Source organism: Cannabis sativa, chromosome 4 (genome assembly GCF_029168945.1).
Source record: "Cannabis sativa cultivar Pink pepper isolate KNU-18-1 chromosome 4, ASM2916894v1, whole genome shotgun sequence".
Classification (NCBI taxonomy): Eukaryota; Viridiplantae; Streptophyta; class Magnoliopsida; order Rosales; family Cannabaceae; genus Cannabis; species Cannabis sativa.
Genome location: NC_083604.1, coordinates 64,189,548 through 64,213,590, shown reverse-complemented (window position 1 = coordinate 64,213,590; position 24,043 = coordinate 64,189,548). Strand labels below are relative to the sequence as shown.

The 24,043-nt window shown below is 34.8% G+C and overlaps 2 protein-coding genes across 2 annotated transcripts; one reads left to right on the top strand and one right to left on the bottom strand.

Annotated features, from left to right (window-relative positions):
• The first annotated feature begins 309 nt into the window (after window positions 1–309).
• LOC115712202 (linamarin synthase 2-like) lies at window positions 310–22,568 on the top strand. The gene is made up of 2 exons (XM_030640452.2): window positions 310–1,063; window positions 21,469–22,568. Exons 1-2 carry the CDS (start codon window positions 553–555, stop codon window positions 22,404–22,406), a joined length of 1,449 nt encoding a protein of 482 aa, XP_030496312.2. The 5' UTR covers window positions 310–552; the 3' UTR covers window positions 22,407–22,568.
• Window positions 16,909–20,623, bottom strand: LOC133037297 (uncharacterized). Its single transcript, XM_061114294.1, has 2 exons — window positions 17,238–20,623; window positions 16,909–17,157 (listed from the first exon to the last, which is right to left on the bottom strand). Exons 1-2 carry the CDS (start codon window positions 17,489–17,491, stop codon window positions 16,965–16,967), a joined length of 447 nt encoding a protein of 148 aa, XP_060970277.1. The 5' UTR covers window positions 17,492–20,623; the 3' UTR covers window positions 16,909–16,964.
• Window positions 22,569–24,043: the final 1,475 nt, after the last annotated feature.

Below are 24,043 nucleotides of genomic sequence, written 5' to 3'. Positions count from 1 at the left end.
TCATTAATATTATATTGAAAATATACAAACATTATTATTTTTTATTTTTTTATCGCTTAAGTAATGGTAATATAATAAATAAAGAAGATTAAGTCATGTAAAAGTCAATGAACCATAATAATGACTGGCACTATAATAAATAAAAAATGTAGAATTTATTGTAGGCCAAATTTGACACGATGCTATATCTTGTGCCAAATTTAGCACAATTTTAGCATGTGCCAAATTTGACACATTTTTTAAAACACCATTGGAGTAGTATTTTTCTTAAGTGTGCTAAAATATAGCAATACAACATTTTTTTAGCAGTCCATTAGAGATATGCAATGCACATATAATTGGTTTTCTCTTTAATTAATTTAATTAAGTGATGTTAAGTGCAATAAATATTTCAGATTAGTAACCATCCATGCCTTGCCACGTGTATATGAAATATACCAAAAGCCATGCCAACTAAAGCTTTATAGCTACCCAATAGCCCAGATTGACATTCTTACACTTGCTTCCTTCCCATAATATCTTAAGTCATTGCTTTGCTTAGAGAGTCTAAAGATGGATTCAGTCATTGAAACAAAGAAGCCTCACGCAGTGTGTGTTCCATTTCCAGCACAAGGCCATGTTAACCCCATGATGCAATTGGCCAAGCTTCTACACTCTAGAGGCTTCCATATAACCTATGTCAACACTGAGTTCAACCACAGGCGATTGATCAGATCCAAAGGACTGGACTCAGTGAAAGGCCTATCTGACTTTCACTTTGAGACCATACCTAATGGTTTGCCACCATCAGATCGTGATGCAACCCAAGATATTCCATCATTATGTGACTCAACTAGAAACAACTGTTTAAGTCCGTTTAAAAAGCTTTTACATAAGCTTAACAATTGTTATGAAGTGCCTCCTGTTACTTGTATCGTTACCGATGGGTTAATGACTTTTGGGATAGAAGCTGCACGGGAGTTTGGGATTCCAGAGGTTGTGATATGGACATCTTCTGCTTGTAGCTTCCTGGCGTATCTCCATTACGATGAACTTGTCAAAAAAGGTCTCGTACCTTTCAAAGGTACAAACTTTTCAACTTGTTTATATTAGGGGTGATAATTTGTGACTCAACACCACCATATAATTTTAAAACGTAGAAAATAAATAATTTGGGGTGAAATACTTTATTTTTCATGTCAAAATTATGTTGATATGCTTAATATGTTTATTAGTGTCATTCTTCGGATCAAACACACTTACCCAAAAATAACACTACCACATAAATTGAAAATATAAGTATTTTTAATTTTTTATATTATATGAAGTAAAAACAAATAAATAAGAAAAATTTCCTTAAGAGCATGTTTGATTTTGTGTAATGGGAATTGTAATGAAATTATAATTACTATTATATTGTTTGTTTTTGTAGTGGCTTTATATATTGTAATGATCATTACAGTATGTATTGTAATCTCCATTACATTATAAAATCAATGTAATAATGATTAGACTGTTAGAAAATATTTTGTCGTTTTATGTTACTTTTATTTAAATTTTAAATATTAAAAATAATAAAATTAAATGTATTTTATTAATATACAACTTACTTTATTTGATTACAATATCTATTATAGAGATAATGTCATTCACTACAAAAAAAACTGCTAGTTTTAGTGACAACTTTTCAATCACAACATACTTTTTTGTGACTAAATGTAATTTTTAGTCCCAACAAAATATTACTTGTGACTAAAACATAGTATTTAGTTACAAGTTATCACTAATTTAGTTTTAGTCACAATAAGTATTGTGACTAAAAATACATTTAGTCACAACAAATTGTAATTTTTGTGACTAATAATTTTAGCCACAGACCTTTTAGTCACAACATAAGAATCATAATTTATAATTAATCACAATTTTTTTTACTTTTAGTCACAAGTTTTATTGTGACTAAAAGTAAGATTTTTGTAATAATTCTTATTACGTACAATTCTTATTTCATTATATTACCATTCATATTACAATTAACATTAACACTATCAAACATCATATAAAACTTCTCTCTTCTCATTCTATATATAGAGAGAGAAATTAAAGCCATGAAAATCCATGAGTATGTTTATGTTTATTTATATAGTTATGTTGATTATGGCAATTTTATGCTCGCTCGCTGTGTCCTAACACATATATTAATTTGTGTGTCAGTTTCGGAGTTGTGTCACATGACACATTAATTGAGCATATGGGGTCATGATGTATGACCTATTAAGAAATCATATGCGTTACTACTTAGGATGGCGTTGGTGCTCATGATATATCGTGTCTTATATCACACACCACAAAAACACAAATTGTCATATAGTTTCTATAATATATATTTTTGGACCTACCACAAAACACTATAATAAATAATAAAGTTAGTGGCCTATTATGATTTTTTTCTTGATTTTTTTAATGGAATATGGTACATATTATTTAACGATCTTAATTTTGAAAGAATGTTACTAATATAAGGAATCATTTATGATTTGTTCATATATATGCTAAATGACTTTTGACTAGTGAGATTCATTAAAAATAAAACTATTTGTGAGAAAAATAAATTGTCACATAGATATATATCAAACTTTTATGTTATTCATTAATTTTACACTTATACATTCATTTTTTATATAACAAACAAATACAAAAAATATACTCAATCTTCTTATAAAGCTTTTATATTGAGTATTATTATGTTTTTTTTTTTAAAAAAAAAAAATCAACTATTATTTTATATTATTTTAGAAAATACAATGTTAAATTTGTCATTTAACAAGTCCAATAATTTTTGCAAAATGCAAAATTCAAAATCATATTTATTCCAAAATAAACTATCTAACTACAATAATAATATTATCTTTTTCTTATCAATAACATTCTTCATAAATTAAAGTTGTTTTTTTTTAAAAAAAAAAATACATAATAATTTAGTTAAGTTATAACCCAAATCAGGGTCGACCCTGAGTTAATTTGAGCTCTAGAAAAATAATTTTTTTTGGACCCTTTTTACAACAACAAATGATATTTTTAAAAATTAGTAAAAAATATACGTATATTTATTAATTTTTTTTTTCATTTAGACCCCTAATAAGAGTGGGCTCTAGGCACGGGCCTAACCCGCCTTAGCCTAAGAGCCGATCCTGACCCAAATAAATTCACTACAGGTCATCCCTGCAGCAATGCCCTATTTTATTTCTACTTTAAATAAAAATTAAACTCATTTAATTTCTTTGATCAAAATATTTTATATTTTTAATAATTTATATATTTTGTACACTACCTATATTAATTTGTTTAGGGTGCGTTTAGAAAGCCACAATGTAATTGGATTTGTGTATAATTGGAGGTAATTACACAATTTGGCATGTTTGTCTGACCATGTAATTACACTGTAACTGTGTAATTAGAAGTAATTGAGGGGTTCCAATTACACTCTCCAATTCTCATGGCCCCCCATGAGAATTGGATGTAATTACACTGTGTAATTACTAAAACCTTTCTATATTAAACATTAGCTACTAAAAAATATTATTTTGCCATGTAATTACTAACTATTTTGCCAAACAAGATATTAGAAATTCATATGTAATTACAACCTCATATCCAAACACACTTTGTATTTTAAAATATAGTATAATTACTAAACTGTGTACTTGCCACCCTAGTAATTACCATACCTAGTAATTACACAGTTACTTCCAAACACACCCTTAAACTTTCATTAGTTATATGTAACTAAGTACTTACATATGACAACCTTGGAAAGAAAAAAACACGTGAAGTTAGGTAAAGAAAAAAAATACGTGCTAGAGAAAGAAGCAGTTTCTAGGGTTTCTTTCGTTTCAACCTTTGCTGACAACGGTGCCCGGATGACGATTCCCTATTCGTTGACGACGGTATCTGGACAACGATACCTCCTTATTCGCTGACGACGGGGCCTGGACGACGACACCTCCCAATCACAGACGATGACAGAGACGTTACTTCCCTGATCTCGCAGACGTCAACGATGGTGGTGGATGAATCTGCGATTTCACCGGCGGTGTTAAGGCTTCGTCCGTGTTCTCAACGTGGTTGATGAAACTGGGAACGAAGACCGAGTTCTGTCCAAGAGTTTTTGCCAAGGAATGAAGATAGCATTCGGTTCCGTGAACGATTGGTTTTTACTTGGTTTTAATTTCTTTTGTGTTAAATTATTCTTTGGTGCCGTCAGAAGGAACATTACTCTTTATTAGTTTTTTTTTTGTTTTTCAATGTTTATATTTATATCCATATTTTACTATTTTTAGGTTAATTCCAATTAGTGTTTATGGGGTTAGAATTTTTAGTTTTATGTGTTAAAACTAACTAGGTTTTCCCATTAGTCTTGTCTTTTGACATGGTTCTTTAGTGTTTTCTGGTCCTTTTTTTTTTGTTCTTGTTTTTCGTTGTTGATTTTAGGGGTGCATATTCGTATTGTGGAGGAGGAGGTGACTATCTTGTCTTATGATGCCAGTGCTACGGATATTAATGACTACGATGATAGGCGGTGTATTGTTGGAAGGTTCTTGACTGAAAGACAAATTGATTTTGAGGCCATGCAACATATGATGGCTTCATTGTGGCAGCCGGGGAAGGGGATATTTGTTAAGGAATTGGATATTAATCGCTACCTCTTTCAATTTTATCATGAAATTGACATCCAAAGTATGATGAATCGAAGCCCTTGGACTTTTAATAGGTTATTGTTAATTTTTAGAAGGTTGCAGCGGGGGGAGGATCCAAGATTGGTTACCTTGAATGAAGTTGATATGTGGGTGCAATTGCATGATCTCAGATTGGGGTTTAAAATGGCTACGGTTGTCAAGGATGTCGGAAACTATATTGGGAAGTTTGTTCAATCGGATGAAAGGAATTTCATGGGCTTATGGCGGGATTATCTTCATGTTCGTGTGACTTTGAATGTTATGAAGCCATTAAAGAGACGTATGAAGCTTCGCAATACTGCCGGGATCGAGTTCTGGACTAACTTTAAGTATGAACATCTTCCCACTTTCTGCTTTATTTGTAGGATTATGGGGCATTCTGAAAGCTTTTGTCCGCGACGGTTCGAGGTTAGAGAGGGTCAGATAATCAAACTGTATGGGGAATGGATGCGAGTGAGACCTATACGTAGAAACCACATGATCGGAGCTAAATGGCTTAAGCAGTTTAATGCTGCTTTGGACGAGGTTTCTACAGCAAAAAATGCGGCTCGTGGTGAGGTCTCTCAATCGACGATGGCAATGGTTGAGGGGAATTGTGGTGTGCTGGGGTCGAGTCCGATGATAGTGGAGGAAACTTTAGTTCAACATGAGGCAAGGATAGGAACATCAAAGGTTGTTAATGGGGACCCTATAAATATGGAAGATATTTTACCAGCTGCTATGCATAAGGAATTATCTGAGGATATCAATGAGGAGGCTTGTCTTTTGGTTCTTGACACGAAGAGGAGACGAACGACTTTGGAAGGTACTGATGGGGCCCATGGGAGAGGTGATGTGGCAACGGGCGAAGTGGTAAATGGTTCAAAGAACTTGACTTTGGTGGGTCTGGTGTCTAGGCCCACCAATCATTATGAATATTTTATCTTAGAATTTCCCTGGGCTTGGGAACCCATGGACTTTACAATTCCTTAAGGATCTTGTGATCCAAAAGAAGCCCAATATTGTGTTTCTCTGTGAGACTCTATCCAATCGTTCTCAGATGGAGAGAGTGCGTGTGACATTGAGTTTTGATGGTATGATAGTCGTAGATGTTAATGGTCGGAGTGGAGGTATTGCGTTATTATGGAAAATTGAGGAGGAAGTGCCTTTGCTTGGGTTTTCTGATGCTTACATAGATGTGAGAGTTGCTTCTGAATGTGTGCAGGAATGGCGTTTCACTGGTGTGTATGGGGAACCGAATAGAAGTAGGCGTGCTTCTACTTGGAATCTGTTACGTACTCTGGCTAATCGGTCTAATCTATCATAGTGTGTGATGGGTGATCTTAACAATATTTTATGTCATGGTGACAAAAGGGGCAGTAATCGGTATCCTGTAGGGATGCACATGGGGCGGGGGAATTAGCGGGGAGTGCTCTCCCCGTCCCCATCCCCGTTAAGGATTTTAATCCCCATCCCCGTCCCATTCCCGTTTATTCTCTATCGGGAACGGGGCGGAGAATCCCCTAATGGGGTGGGGACGGGGCGGGGAATTTAAGGTGACGTTTGGTAACACTTTTTGAATCAGTTTTCTATTTTTAAAAGTAGAAAAGTGAAAATCTTTTTCAAAAACATGTTCTATAAAACTATTTTTACTTTTAAATTTTATAATTAGAAATCAAAATTTTAAAAACAAAAAAAAAATCCCTTTCAATATTTTTTTAAATAGTTTTTTTTTTCGTAATCAGTCTTTTGGATTACGACAAGACCCGGACCAAATCTCCTCCCCACGGCCCTGGCACTGAACCCGGCTATCGATCCGAACCCAAATCTGACCTAGGACCTAGACCCGACTTAAATAAAATCAAAAAATAAAAATGAAAATGAACTTTACAGAACACACTTTTGTTTTCTGTTTTTAAAATTGAAAACAAAAGTTGTTACAGAATGCATTTTTGTTCTTTAAAAATAAATTTTTTAAAAACAAAAATTTTACTTTCATTTTGTGATTAAAAAATTAAAAAACAAAAGTGTTACCAAACGGCACCTAAATGTATAAAATTATTAAATTACATAAAAGATAAAATATTACATATTATTTACTATTCAATATAGTAATTATCATACAAAAATACAACTTCAAAATTTGTAAAAATGATATTAATATACTAAAAAAAATACAAACGCATTTATAAAATATTAATAAAAAATAATTAATAAATTAAATGGGTCCCCGTAGGGGCTGGGAGTGTCATCCCCGTCCCCGCCCTGTTTAACATTCAGGGACAAATTTGATCCCCGTCCCCACCCCGTTCCCCATTTAGACGGGGAATCCCCACCCCATTAGGGGCGAGTCCCCGCGGGGTACCATCCCCATGGGGAAAATGTACATCCCTAGTATCTTGTCTTTTTGATCCAAGGTTTTCAATAGTCTTTGGTTGACAGTGGACTTCAAGACATGGAGTTATGTGGTTATCCGTTTACTTGGGAGCGTTGGGGGGGGGGGGTGCTAGTCATTGGATAGAAGTACGTTTGGATAGGGGGCTTGCTAATCTTGCTTGGTTGAACATGTTCACTTCTACTAAGCTCCATAATTTTGAAATTTCAACTTTAGACCATGCTCCAATTCTTATGGTCATGGTTCCTGCTGTAGGTCACAGTTCTGTTAAGCGGTTTCGGTTTGAAAATGCGTGGTTGAGGGAACCTCTTTGTTATCAGATTGTAAAGGATAGCTGGGAGATTTGTGAGTCTAATGATATTATGCATAAAATTAAGTTTTGTAGGGATAAGCTGGCGGATTGGGGTAAGGAGGTTACTTGCAATTTTAAAGAGAGGTTGAAAAAGTGTAAAAACGAAGTGCAGAAGTGGAAATTGGGTCGGGATGAGGTCTCTGTAGCCAATTATAAACAAGCAAAGAAGAACTTGGTCGAATTTTATGTGCAACGGGAAGTTTTCTGGCGTCAAAGATTGAAGCAACTGTGGTTGCAAGAGGGAGGTAATAATAGCAAGTATTTTAATGCTTATGCAACTACGAGACGAAGGAATAATTTTGTTGCAATACTTAAAGCTCATTCGGGTGCATGGGTTGACTGGGAGAGTTGTTTGGATGATCTTATAGTTTCTTATTTCCATGAGATTTTTTCCTCTTCCCAAACCGTCTAGAGAGAAGTCACAAGTAGCGTGCAAACTCATGTATCATCCCAGCAGAATGCTAAGCTGCTATTACCGGTTTGAGATGAAGAAGTTCTGAAGGCTTTGTTCCAAATGCATCTGGATAAATCCCCAGGGCTTGATGGAATGACCCCGGGTTTTTTTCAGAAGTGCTGGCCGATTGTTAAGGATGATGTCATCAATTTGGTTAAGCAGTTTTTTCATAATGGTTGTCTTCCTACAGACATTAATGAAACCATTTTGGTCTTAATCCCTAAAAAGAGGCAGCCTATGGATATGAGGGATTTAAGACCCATTGCGTTATGCAATGTGCTGTACAAGATTGTACCCAAAGTGGTTGCTAATAGACTTAAGAGTGTTATGCCGTCTATCATATCTGATACTCAAAGTGCGTTTTTGCAAGGCCGGTTGATCTCGGACAACATCATGATTGCTTATGAGATTATGCATCACTTAAAGAGGAAACGAAGAGGGAGGGATGGTTATATGGCACTCAAACTAGATGTTAGTAAAGCCTTGTTGGGTTTTATGCCCTAAATAAAACTCTATTTCAATGTAATCCAGATTATTCAATATCAATAAAGTAGCAGAAGTACTTTTCATTCATTTGTGTATGTTTTGGTTCAATTAATCAATTGTTTGTCTATTTGATTTATAAATTAATCCAAACCCCTTTTCACATGCTTGATCATGTTTATTGTGTTGTCAACACAGTGGAAAGTAAACATGACTATGTGAATAAAGTATTCCTAGATTTATCAGAACACTGGGTTTTACTGATATGACAATCTACAACAGAGTTTACTTGCATTTGGAGAAATGTTATGTTCTTTCCAGAACATAGGTTAAAGTAAAGCTCAGGTTGGATGCATGGAGTATACATTGGAATGGACCGATATTGAACTTTGAAATAAATTCATGAAACTTACCGTAAATATCTATTCAATTCAATATCATAAGTTGATCCTAGATCACATGATCGAAATCCTGATATGGTTAGGCTCAATCTCGAGAGTGTTATTCGTGTTCTTTGATTTGTTAGTTAAGCCTAATTTTTGGTCAGGGCAATACATACATTTTGGGAACACGGTAGTACGATTGAGTGGGAGCGCTAACATAAATATGGAATCTATAGCTTCTATCTGGCGAATAGTAAGCAAAGGGTAATTTCCTTCGAGCTTAACCAAACGAGATAAATGATTGAGTACTCATTTCACTTAGTTGAAATATCATTTATACAGGGTTAAGTGTTTTAAGGATAAAATACATTGTAGGGTGTTACAGTAATTTAGTCCCTTTACAGTGTAAATCATCCATATAGAGGATCATTGATCACATTAGGATTATAACAATGGATAACTAATGATGTGTCTATATGGTGGAACATATAGAGCATTCTATATACTGAGAGTGCAATTCTGAGTTCTATGTGTGGATTCAACGAAGAATTAATAAGTCAGTGAATTTAAGTGGTAAATTCTAGATCTGCTTATTGGAAGCTCGGATATATAGACCCATGGTCCCCCCACTAGTTGAGATAATATTACTTGTAAGACTCATTTAATTGATTTTAATTAATCAATTATAATTCTCAAGATAGACTGTGTCTATTTGAGAATTTATCACTTATTAAGGGCAAAACAGTAAATAGAGATTTTGAAGGGCATATTTATTAATTAGGAAACTTTAATTAGTTTTATTATTAATAAAATAAATGACAATATATTATTTGATAATTAATTTTAATTATTAAATAATTAGATTTGACATTTATGTGGTTGAACAAAGGAATTGGCAGTTTTTGACAAAACAGGAAACTATCAATGTAGGAAAAGGAAAGTTGGAAAAGTGGCAAGCCTTGTTTCCACAATGCCTAGGCCGGCCACTTAAGCTTCCTTTTCTCTTTGATTTTTTCAATTTTAAATGTAATTAATTCAATCATAGCCCTTGGTGGTCTTCTATAAATAGAAGGCAAAGGCTTCAGTTTTCAACAACACATTCACAACATTATTCTGACAGAATTTTCTCTCTGAAAATTCTCTCTGAGCTGCCACCCTCTCTCTCTCTATTCCTTCATTGTTTTAAAATCTATAAGTGTTAGAGTAGTGCCCACACACATCAAGTAATACCTCAATCATAGTGAGGAAGGCTGTGTAGAATTCAGAAACAACAAAGAAGGACTATCGGGCTCAGATCTTGATTATACTCTGCTACAGAAAGGAATCAAGGGTTAGAGATCTGAGTGGGAGGAGACATATATTCCGCTGCACCCAATGTAAGATTTCTGATACTTTTGTGTGTTTAATTTTTTCATCGTTTTAGAAGTTCATATTTAGGTTGTTAAATCAACATACTTGTGAGTAGATCTAAGTTCCTGGTAAAATAACTTCCAACAAGCCTATGGCAAGCTTGAGTGGGATTATTTCCGGGCTATGATGGTAAGGATGGGCTATGATGGTCGCTAGATTAATTTAGTTATGCAATGTGTATGTTCTGTTTCCTATACTATTTCACATGGTGGGAAGGAGTTGGGGCCCATTGTTGGTCAAAGAGGATTTCACCAAGGGGATCCTTTATCACCATATCTGTTTATTCTTTGTGCTGAAGGTTTCTCTAGTTTGTTGCGGAGTTATGAATAAAGTGGCTTACTCACGCGGTGTAAAATTGCTCGAGGTGCGTCGGTAATCTCTCGTATGCTCTTTGCTGATGACAACTACATTTACTGTAAGGAAACTGAGGAAGAAGCGTAAAATGTGAAGGAGTTGCTACATACTTATGAGGTGGCTTCGGAGCAAAGAATCAATTTCTCTAAGTCTTCTTTTTTTAGCAATAATACTGGTATTGATGTGCGGGATTCCATTTGTGCTATGTTGGAAATTTACGAGGCCGATGAAAATGGCTATTACTTGGGTCTGCCGTGTTTGGTTGGGAGAAATAAGAATGCTATCCTTGGTTTTCTTAAGGATAAGCTTCGGAAGAGAATTCAAGGGTGGGAAGGGCGTATCTTATCTCGTGTGGGAAAGGAGGTATTGTTGAAATCTATTGCTCAAGTCTTGTCGAGTTATGCTATGAATGTTTTCCTCTTGCCGTCAGACACTTGCAAGGAGTTAGAGCGGTTTATGGCCAAGTTCTAGTGGCGCTCAGATTCAAGTAGTTGTAAGGGTAATAATTGGATGCGCTAGGAACGATTGTGTCACCATAAACATGCAGCGGGATTGGGATTTCGAAGCTTGAGAGATTTTCATCTGGCTCTTTTGGGGAAGTAATATTGGCGTTTGTTGGTTAATGCTGATTCTTTGGTTAGTAGGCTTTATAAGGCTAAATATTATGCTACTGGTAATTTGTTTTCTGCTGGATTGGGAGACAATCCTAGTTTCATTTGGCGTAGTATTCTTGAAGCAAAAGATCTTATCCACGCCTGTGCTCAAAGAACAATTGACAATAGAGAAAATGTATCCATTCTTAATGATTCTTGGCTTCCACATAATTCAAACAACTATGTTGTCTAACGGCACCCTGCTCTTGTGAATAAGTCGGTCATCTTTCTCTTTCAAGTTGGTACTTGCGCATGGGATGAGGATGATGTGAGGGACCTGTTTGTTGTCCGTGATCAGGACCTTATTTTGTCCATTCAACTCAGTGATTCAGCCGCTAATGATGGTTGGAGTTGGCGACTTGAGACTTGTGGGAATTATTCGGTTAAAAGTTCATATAAGTTCTTGCAAGAATCTAAGGGTGCTTGGTGTCGGGATGCCATTACTGAGTTTTGGAAGCGACTTTGGTCATTAAAAATTCCTCCTAAGATCAGTAATTTTTTATGGCGATCTGCTTCGGGTGTGCTTCCAACTTGTTTTCAACTCCAAAAGCGTCATGTTCCTGTCAATGCTGATTGCCCTGTGTGCAACTCTAGTACTGAAACTCTTCAACATGTGTTGGTGGAATGCTCGATCGCAAAGGCTGCTTGGCATCGCAGCATAGTAGACGTCGGGGCTGGGGTTGCAATGTTCAGCAGTTAGTTATTGGGAATTTTCACCAGGGGGCACGAAGTTGAAATGGAGGAAGCAGCGATGGTGAGTTGGGCTATTTGGCGAGCGGAGAATGACTTTGTTTGGAAAAAGAAGAGTTGGCTTGCTTCAAATATTGTAACATAAGCTAGAATCTTGCTTGATCAATACAAATTTGCTCAGGAAAGGAAGGGCCTTTCGTTTTCTCCTTTGAATGATGGGGGGCAGAACTTTGAGCGTTGGATTTCACCTATGTTAAACAAGATTAAAGTAATGTTGATGGGGCTTTATTTGAACAAGAGGGCCGATTTGGAATGGGCTGTGTAGCTCGAGATCATCATGGAACCATGGTAGAAGCTTTCAAGAAGGGAAAGGTTGGGTATGTCCAACCCAAAATTGCTGAGATCGTAGGCATCAAAGAAGCGTTGAGTTGGATTGCGACTCATCCCTGGGACAAAGTAGTGCTAGAAACGGATAGTCTGGTGTGTGTCCAAGCAGTCCAAAGTAAAGCTTTTATGTCCTCACAGTTTGGTCTTATTGTTCAAGATGTTAGGGATTTACTTTTGGCTTTACCTTTGGTTGAGTTATGTTTTGTTAAACGATCTGCAAAACAAGTTTGGTCATTGCTTGGCAAGAGAATCTTGTTTCTTTATAGGTTGAGTGCTTCAGTTGGAGGATTGTTCCTCTGAAGTGCGTTCAATTATTTTAAATGAGTTTATTTAATAAATCTCCTTATTATTTCAAAAAAAAAAAGTAGTTACATATGAATTTACACTACTACAAAAACCCCCTTTAGAGGCGGTTTTTAAGCCCTTTCAGTGTCGGTTTTTGCGAAATTCGCTACCGACACTGATCAGGGCGAAGCTAAAGGGTTTAAATGAACCGACGCCATATGTACCCCTATGGCGTCGGTTATTAGCTAGGAACCGATGCCATAGGGGTACCTATGGCGTCGGTTCCTAGCCAATAATCGACGCCATAGGTGGCGTAGCAACCGACGCCATAGGTACGCGAATTTCAGTTTTTTCAATTTTTTTTAGTTTAATTATATAATTTTAATTACATTTTAATTATATATTTATTAATTTATATATTATTTTATTTAATTTAAATTACATATTTATTTTTTGAAATGTAAATTAAATATTATTTAAATTTGGGTAAAATACATAATTTAATTTCATAAAAGTAATTAAATATTACACAAACACTAATGTAAAATTAGTTAAAAATATTAATAAGTTAATAAATCTAACTACAAGTTAATCTATAAAAATTACATAATGAAGAAAAATTCTTGGACCTTTCAACCTCAATCGTCACCGTGAATCACCGCCATCAATTGTTCTATCCACTTTCGCTGTAGTGGTAACAATTCTATTTTTGGATCGTATTGCTTCTTACCCCCAAACTGTTAAAAAAATTAAAAATTTATATTAGTTTATATATATGTATATTATATATTTGTTATTATAGAATTTATATACTATAATCAATAATTAAAACTTACAACTTTTTGATTTTGTATGAAACGGCTGGGGTTGGCACGTGCGACGATGTCAGTGATATATTTCAAAACATAAAAACCACATTCTTGGCTTTTAGGTTGTCTTGGACAGTTTGCTTGGTTAATTCCTAGCCACGGGCCAAGATACTCATGTGCGTTCCCTATATACATGAATGTCCTGTTTTGGAAAATTATATTAGCATTTCAATTCGTTACATAAGAAGTCATTAAATTATTACCTTCCGATCATTTGTTCTATTTCTTCGGGAATTGGGCGGCCACTTACAGGGTTTAAATGGATAATTTTCCTTGGCGTAACCACCACTAGCGTCCAATGCATCCTAGAAAATTATATTGGAATCACTACTACAAAAATGGGTTTTCGCGACGCTTTTAAACAGTCGTTTAAAGTATTGTCGTCGGTTTCTATAACCGTCGCCTATTCGGCCGTCGTAAATTGGGCAAAATAGGCGACGGTTCAAAACCGTCGCTAATCTGGGATTCCCGACGGTTTAAAACCGTCGCCTATAACTGGGTATAGGCGACGGTTTTAAAACGTGCCTTATATGCTGGTTTCGTTTTTGAATTTTTTTAGCGACGGTTTTTTTCGGTCGGTACATTTAAGATATTCAAACTCTTCTAACATGCATATATATTCCACCCATCCGACCGCAGTACAATTAATCGCAGAACCTACTTCACTACGGATGAATATCTAACATATTCAAACTCCACTAAACAAAGAATTATAAAGTTTTTAGAGATTATACCTTTCTCCAATAAAAATATAAATAATAACAAAGAGAGAGAGGGATTTCAAAATAAAATAAACAGAAGAGCAAAGAATGGAGAGAGAGAGAGAGAGATGGCTTTCACACTACATTCCAGATATATGAGTCACGTCAAAGAAAAATAAGAAATGACAAAACCTTCCATATTAGAAAATCTTTTCAATTAATTTTCTTTTCTCCCCTCTTTAAATTGTAAGTATTATTTTGTCAAAAAATAAAAAATCGTTAGCATTATTATTATTTTGGTAAGGTCCTCTCTGTAAAATTTAATTTTATGGAATTTCTTCCCACCATTTATGCACCTTTGTCTCATTCCAAAATTAAAACTAAAATTTTAACGAAATAAATATATACATATAGTTTCCTTTCTTTCATCATGCCATAAGTGTACCGTGCAATATATCTCTATATGAGGAAAAAAAAAAACCTTGAAAAGGTAGTTGTGTAAGTGTGTGAAGACAACTTTCTTAATATACTCTCTTTCTAAAGTAATTAACATTTTGAGTCAAAAGAATAGTGAAATACTTTTGGAAGAAGAACAAAAAAAATTAAATAGAGGGACTATAGCCTATAATGGTGTGCATTTAATTATTATCTAACATACTATATATTTATTCTAAATAAGATATCGATCACCTTGATATTGATACATATAATATTAATTTACACATACACATAGGTTCATACTAGGAGAAGTTAACATGTACATATAAACTATATCAAATCTAAGTTACATATACAGATAGGCGGTGTGTACATACTATAATAGATATGTATTATAATTAAATACATACTATGATTATAATATATAACTGATGATCTCATATACAAGCAAAAGACTACTAATTTATAAACATTTATTTTAACTAAATTTATACCACTTAATTATTTTACTCAATAAGAGTTTTTAAAAGTTAAAACCTCTAAAAAAAAAGTGCATATTATTATAACTTAGTAATATTATGAGAATAATAACTATAATTAATAAAGCATTTTAATGATCACTATTAATTTTATGTTATTTTATTTTAACTAAAAGTACTAAAATAAAATTAACACTAGCTTGATGTTGGGAATATTACATCTAATTCTTTTTCGTTTGGTAATTTTTCAATAAATATATATATAGAGAGGTGTGTGTGTGGCTTGGTAGAATAATTGAAGATAGATAGAGAAAAGAAAGAAAGAACGAAAGAAAGAAAGAAAAGGCAAAAGGGTTTGTAATAAGTAAATAAATGTATGATAAAGAAAGGGAAATCTCATGATGATGATAGTGTCAAAATCAAACAAATTGTATATACAAAATCTGAAAAAGTTAAAATCTGATCATAGAGAGGAAAAAAGAGAGCTGTAATGGTCAGATTTATAGGAAAAGGGAATGAGACTGGTATAGGTTGAATTCAAGGAAAATATAAATAAATAAATAAATAAATATATATAATCTTCTACAGTTGTCTTGGAAAGTTTTGTTAGAAACTAATTTACACAAGCAATTGTGTTCGTGTGTTCTGTATTAACTCAAATATAATATTATAACTTAGCTGTATATAATTTATATGTATATCTATCAAATACCGAGTTGATAAACACAGTATCATTATCAAAAGTAGAAAGGATATATAAATATATAGTACTAATTTATTCAAGTCTAGACAAATTCAATGCAAGGAAGAAAACTTTACAGATAACATCGTTGTGATTTTATATTCCAATCCAGGTAGCAAACTTCAATCCTACTTTGATAAATCGATTAACAAAAAAATAAAATGAATGTATATGAAGTCCCACACCATAAATAATTATATAAACGTCATCCTTGTAAAACTGGACTGGCATATCGTTCTTTCTATAATTCTTTTATTTTCTTCGAAAAGGATTCTTTCTATAATTCAATATAATTTTCCAACCACCCCACTTCATCTCTCCCTCATCTCTCAACTCCAAACCCAAACCAGTCTCATACTAATTTTTTTTTCACCTAAAACAAATTCCAAATTCCAAATTCTAATTTCAAAAAATAAAATAAAAAAAATTCAATAGCAAATCTTTGATATCCCTCTCTGATCTCAGAGAAACTCGGAGAGAACACTTGAACTGAATGCTTAGACAAAGACAAAGACAAAAATAACCAAATGACAGCCATAACATACCCGAACTCCGAACTGACGAAGAGAAGAGAAGAGAGGGCTGGTGCCGTCGTCGACCACCTCAGACCACGCGTGCGACAGAGAACGGAGAACTGACGAAGAGAAGATGGGGCAGTGCCGTCGTCGACGGAGAATTGACGAAGAGAGATGGGGTTACGAGAGAGAGTGGGCGGCAAATGAAAAATGGGGTTGTATTAAAATTGGGGGTTACGAGAGACTAGGTTATTTTGGCTGAAAAATTGGGGGGAATAATATTAATGTATTAAAATTAAAAAAAAAAATAATGGGGTATACCCGACGGTTTAAAACCGTCGGGTATAGTATAGCCGACGGGTTTAAACCGTCGGCTATACTATACCCGACGGTTTTAAACCGTCGGGTATACCCCATTATTTTTTTTCGTATATATTTATTATTTTAATAATAATCGTCGCCTATTATTGTTGCTACTGTTCAAAACCGTCGGGAATGCTTATTTTTCCCGACGGTTTTGAATAGTTACTTAATTTTTTTAGCGACGGTCCCAAAAAAAATTCATTTTTAAAACCGTCGCGAAAACGAATATTTGTAGTAGTGAATATAAGTAAGATAGTATAAAAATAATTTCAAGACATAATATAGAAATGAACAATTAGCACTAAAGAATTTAATAAAGTTTACCCGATATTCCAAGGAATAAAGAACATTTGGTGGTTGTTATTCATTAATGATAACCAATTAGCCAATCGTCTTGCCGCATCGTCAAAAGACTGACTCTTTTCTTCATCGGTGATCCCATGCACTATGAGAAGCTCTGGGTCGTAAAACTTGAAAATTTTCCTCAGACCGTTGATGCTCTCCCATATGTGCCTGCCAAAAAAAGTGTTAATGTCTTATAATAATTTGACTATAATTTGATATAAGGTTAATTAGATTAAAGAAGAGTATACATCATTCCAAACAGCATTCCCTGGTTGCCGATGTAGTCACACGTAGCAACCTGCTGCAAATCCTCTCCAGATAACGTGATCTGGGTACGCGGTGCAATGAATCCTCGGGGGACAGGAATTGTGATTATATCACGTTTATCTTTGAGCCTCAAGAATTCACGAATCATCCATTTTAGCGAATTAGGGATCAACGCCATCTTCTCTTCCGTGAACAAGTCATCTTCCCGTGCACCACCGCCTTGTGGAGAAAGCATCGGAGCTTTCCCCTTCGACACATCACGTCTTGAGGGCGGTTGAGCCAGTGGACCCTAAACAAAACGGAACATAATATATCAAATTTTATCCAAATTCTACCGAAATTTCGGCAGCATAACAGTCGTAATTGAATGGCCCGAAAAATTTTAAACATGCCTGTATAACGACAGATAACACATATATAACAGTAGTTTGTTCATCCATCCCACCGCAGCACATATATTCGCAGAACCTACTTCACTACGGATGAATATTGAAGATATTCAAACTCCACTAATCATTAAGAATTAATTTATAAGAGAAGTTACCTCGGTTGTTAGATTTAAGTGTTTAGGCCAAGGAAGGAACATCTGCGATACGTCCCTAACATATCTGCACCCTTCAATTGGGATTGGGATTTCAGCGTCCTATTGCAGGATTTCTGACTCCAGAATTCGGGCATCTGAATCATCGTAGTCCTGGCAATGAACAGTGATTTTACAAACATGCTCGTACAAATACGCTCGGGCCACAATGTTGTCGATGTTGTCAGAGCAGAGATGTACTTGCTGATTAAGGGCCGCATGGTCATCGAAATTGTACAGGATACCTTGGTCGTTGGGGGAAATAAACTCCTCAGCATAAGTTTGTGGTTGTACCTCATCCTCAGGAGCGTATGGTTGTGGAACATACGCCTCACCAGCCACCTCTCCTTCTTCCTCTTGTTCGGCAGCATTTCTCTGTTGCTTAACGGATTGGACTTCTTCTTTTAATTTTTTAATCTCCTTCGCTTGCCGAGCCACAACATCAGACACTCCCCTTTTCTTCCTGCCGAACAGTTGAGATGCCCTGGTCAGGAACCTACAAATCATAAAATGCAAATTAGCTACGATTTTATTTGTGTAACTAAATAAATAACATTTCAAGTAATAGCATACCCAGTAGCCCTGACACGTCCAGGATGCTCTGGTGTCCCGAGCGCCTGCGTCAGGATATCGTTTTGGCCCTGGACCTGAATTTGTCCCTGACTAAGCTTCTCCTCTAATTAAGCCTAATGCACGCATATATTCAAGCAATTAGTATATGAACTATATACACTAACTCATGAGTAGAACTCAATTAAGGATTAATATATACTTACTATCTTCTCTGCAATTTCCTTGTCGTAATCAGTGACAAGTTTTCGACTCTTGGTGCGAGATTTAATCCAAACACGGTGGAGGGGGGGATCTGCAACTTCGAGATCCTTTTTCTACACCACGTTATAACAATTAAATGAGTACCAATTAAATTTTATAGCAAATTATAGCACATTAAATTTTAAGCATTACTTACCACAGCTTCCCGTACGTTCACCATTCCACTCCGACCACTACGATGTCTGGATTGAATTTTCTATGAACGTTCACGTTGCACCTTACTCAATTCCTACAATGCCAAAAAATACATTACATACATGTACTTGTATTTAAGAGTTTATATTAGTGTTAATATAATTAGCGTACCTGAAATTCAGGAGTTAGTCGACTTTCAACAAAAGTGCACCAATCAGCAGCGTCGATCTCGGGATACTTTTCAGGGACTTGTGCCAGTCATCCCAGATCCTTCTCTTGCAACGCTGGCATTATGATGTCTTTTGTCATCCTATTCTTGAAGTCTTTCATTAACTTCCCAGCTAGGATGAGACAATCATGTTTGAAGGAGTCCGGCACAATAAACCCCGTCTAGTTTGAAGGGAAACAAACACGGTTAGAGTGAACATTTGAATTAATAGAAAAACAAATCAAAATTCTAACAAATAACAACTTACTTGTATGTCGTTCCAAACATTATTTTTTAGAGTCGGGTTGACTTCTTTCCAGTTTTTATAGGACAACCCTATCGTCTGCCGGCATCTGACACCTAGAGTGGATACGAGCTTAGCATAGCTTTTCCCGCAGTATTGTCCTTTGTCATTAACCTCGAGGGCCACTCTTTTGCCTTGATCCATTAGCTTGGATATTTCATTCATTTGAGTAGGCCCTTTTGTAGGTATTACTGTTGGACACTCTGCCTCTGGGTCTGAATCAGATCCTGAACTCGAGTTGGTCATATCTACATCATTAACAAACAAAATTGATAATCATGCTACTAACACTAAATTCTACCAAAATTTTGGCAGCATAACGGCTGTAATTGGACATTCCCAAAAATTTTAAAAGTGCCTAAAGTAACAAACAAAACAAATATAACAATACAGAACAAAGAAACTATAACATAATGTCGATCGACTCTCAAATATTAGCACACAACCTATAACATAATGTAATATACAACCAAATTAAAATTTTAATTATTAAATTACTTACTAGTTATTAAACAAAGTAGCAAGTTACTAGTTACTAATTTCCATAGTTAATTTTTTAAAAAATAACATATACATATATATACATATATCATCAATTAAATATCACACTACCATTATTTTAAAAACTTTAACTCTAAACTAATTAAATTCCTACTACCTCTCATTCTCATTCACAACAAATATATATACAATACAAATACACAAAATACACAAATAGTACTATATACACAATATACATACACACAACATATATATAAACACATATTCAATAATAAAATACAAAATATATACATATATATTATATATCAAGTAAATAAATATTTACCTTATAAACGTAATCCAGCGACAAATTGTGACCAAAAATCCGGCCACCTATAGCACACACAATATAATATTAATAAAATGAAAAAATCCTAAAAAAAATCTACAAAAACGAAATAATACCAATGTACATTAATAAAATGAACAGAAATCATATTTATACCTTAATGAACGTTGAGATTAAACTAAACCACCACTTTTTTTTAAAATAGGTTCGGGTACAGTGTAAATGGGTGAAAAAACAAAAATTTTTTAGTGTGTGAGATTAGATATTGAAAATAGAAACTTTTAAGACAAAAATGAGGTGAAATGGTGAAGAAATGAGAAAGATATGGGGGTTTTTAGAGGTGGTTGGCGAGGGTTTTCGTGGGTTTTCTCTGCTGTAGAAGTGGCTGGTATATGCTGGAGAAGAAGAAGTGAGGAAGAAGAAGACGATACAGAGGTTATTCAGTGGAGACCCTATGCCGTCGGTTCCTAGCAAAGAACCGACGGCATAGGTGCACACGTGTCAATAAAGTATGCACCTATGCTGTCGGTTCTTTGCTAGGAACCGAGGGCATAGGGTCTCCCAAAAACCCTTAAAAATTCCCAATTTCTAACCGACGGGATAGGGTTTATTAATATATATACCCACGGTTTTTACTAAAAAACCGCCTTTAAATGTCAATTTCGAATCAGGTGGGTGTTTTCACACCCTTTAGCTTCCCTTTTTATAAAATGGGTTAAAAAAAGGGAAGCTAAAGGCCCATATTGTAGTAGTGTTAACTCATATAAACTGAAAACGTACGTTTTGGCCATATCAAATTTGAATCCAGTGTATATAAATAAATATATGCATTTTCTATTGAAAAATTACTAGATGAACACATAATGAAAACATAAGATAACAAATTTTTGTTTTAGAACACAAGCAGACGTAATTACCATTTTAATATTTACTTTATAGTTTATTAGTCGTTCTTAGTATTAATTCTTACAATTATATCACTCTTTTGTTAGTTTTTCAACATATATGTCTCTCCATTTTTGTTTAATCTTTCTGATGAATACAAATTTTTGATCATCTACTGATCATAACTTAGTGTTGGAATTTTTTCCATTTAGATATTTTCATCATACCATATAATGAAAAGATCTGAACGAGACACAAAATAGTGAAACATAAAATATATGTAACTTTTTAACGTTATCAACTATTCATTATTGACAATATATTCTCATTGACATTTTTGGATAAAAAACTAATGTGACTATATATACTAACACTTCTGCCTTCCTATTTGGTGTTACACTTTTTTAAGGAATAATTTAATCCATCATTTATTTCAGATGAAAACTTCATGAAAGATGGCACGCTTGACACACCAATAGACTGGATTCCCGGCTTGAGAGACATAAGACTAAAGGACTTACCAAGCTTCATCAGAGTGTTATCAACTGATGATATAATGTTTGATTTTTTAGGATCACAAGCAAGGAATTGCCTGACTTCTTCAGCTATAATCTTCAACACATTTCAAGAGCTAGATCAAGAAGTACTAGATTCAATCTCAGTTATATTTCCAAACATCTATACTATAGGACCACTTTTTATGCTTCACCGTCATCTTCCAGTTGAAAGTCAAGTTAAGTCCATGAGTACAAGTTTATGGAAAGAAGACTCAACATGTATCAACTGGCTTGATAAAAAGGAACCCAATTCAGTTGTGTATGTAAACTACGGAAGTATCACAACAATGACTGAAGACAATCTCAAAGAGTTTGCATGGGGACTTGCCAATAGCAATCACTCGTTTGTGTGGATAGTTAGGCCTGATGTTGTAATGGGTTCTAATTCGGCTAAAGTTTTGTCTGAAGATTTTTTCGAGGAGATTAAGGACAGAGGGTTATTGGTAAATTGGTGCTCACAAAAGAATGTTTTGGAACATTCTTCTGTTGGGGTTTTCTTAACTCATTGTGGTTGGAACTCTACTATAGAGACCATTTGTGCTGGTGTTCCTGTGATTTGCTGGCCTTTCTTTGCTGATCAACAAACCAACTGCCATTTTGCTTGTAAGACATTGGGTATAGGGGTGGAAATTAGCCCTGATGTCAAAAGAGAAGAAGTCTCAATGCTTGTGAAGGAGATGATGGAAGGAGAGAAGGGAAAGAAAATGAAGGAAAAAAGTTTGTATTGGAAGAAGAAAGCGTATGAAACTACTGATATTAAAGGTGATTCTTATAATAATTTTGATAAGCTGATTAGGGAGAGTCTCCACTATATATGATAGAAAGTAATATTTGGGTTTGTGATTTAGTTTCACTAGATTGTGTTAAAAAAAAGATATATTCATTAAATTGAATGTATGATTTATATGAATTATTATGATCTATTCTATTTGTATACAATTATAATGAAAAAAAAAAAAAATTGCAGTGCCTTTCAAAAACTGAGGCAGTATGTTATTATTCTAAAATGATTTTTTTGCATCAGTTAACTTCTAAAAGCGAGGCAATTATACACTTTTAAAAGTTTATGTCGATTTTAACTGCTAGGATTTTGCATGATCAATTTTTAAGTAACACAAATTCATTTCAATCAATTTTTTAAGTGTTAAATCTTCTAGCCATGAACAAAGGTTCATACAGAAAACAGAGTAACCATGAAAGAACAGAAAGAAGAAATGAGAAAAAGAAAGACAGAGAAAGATTGAATGAAAAGATCTCATTAATTGAAAGAGAGGAGTACACTGGTTTATAAACACAGCTGTTGTAACTAACTGAAGCAAACAAACTAATAGATACAACTCACTGATAACAGAATTAATTAACTGCCTATTAATTCCAACACTTCCCCTCGAACTCATAATTGAAAGATCTTCAATTTTGAGTTTGTTTCTGAAGTCAAGAAATCTCTGGCTGGAAATAGCTTTGGTAAGACCATCAGCTAGTTGATCATAAGTTGTGACATGCTTGACTTGAATCATTTTGCTCATCACTTTTTCTCTAACAAAATACAAGTCAAGTTCTATATGTTTGGTTCTAGCATGTAGGATGGGATCCTGAGTAAGAAGAACAGTGCTCATGTTGTCACACCAAATTGTTGGAGGTTGTGACATTTGAATCCCAAGTTCAGAGAACAGATAATTCAGCCAAGTTATTTCAGCAGTAACATTGGCTACACTTCTGTACTCAGCCTCTGTGCTTGATCGAGAAATCGTTGGTTGTTTCTTGCTCCTCCAGGCAATCAAATTAGAACCAAAAAATATAGTAAAACCTGTTGTACTTCTCGTGTCATCTGGATCTGATGCCCAGTCTGCATCACAGTAAGCTGTTAAGTTGAGGGACACGGGTTTAGTGAGATGCATACCAAGATCAATGGTGCCACTTATGTATCTTAGGATTCGTTTGACAGCCAACCAATGAGTGGTGAGAGGGTTCTGCATAAACTGACAGACCTTATTAACACTAAACGACAGCTCAGGCCTGGTAATGGTGAGGTATTGCAGAGCCCCAACTATTGATCGATACATTTGAGCATCGGCTACTGGATCCCCCTGTTGGGCTGACAAACGAAGTCCATTAGTCATAGGTGTTGGAGCAGGCTTTGCTCCAACCATTTGAGCTTTCTGTAGGAGATCCCGTGCAGGCCTGACATAAGTGTAAACCATTCTCTGTTGTGTGCACTACAATTCCCAGGAAAAAGTTTAGAGTACCTAAATCTTTTAGTGAGAACTGAGTGTTAAGAGCAGAGATGAGTTGAGAGACAGCCTTGGAATCACTTCCTGTGATTAAGATATCATCGACATAGATCAATACTAGGATAGTCAATTCAGCTGATCGTTTGATGAAGAGTGAGTGGTCAGATTTAGAGGGTGTAAAGCCAAGTGAGACAAGGCTGTGATGGAGCTTCTCAAACCATGCT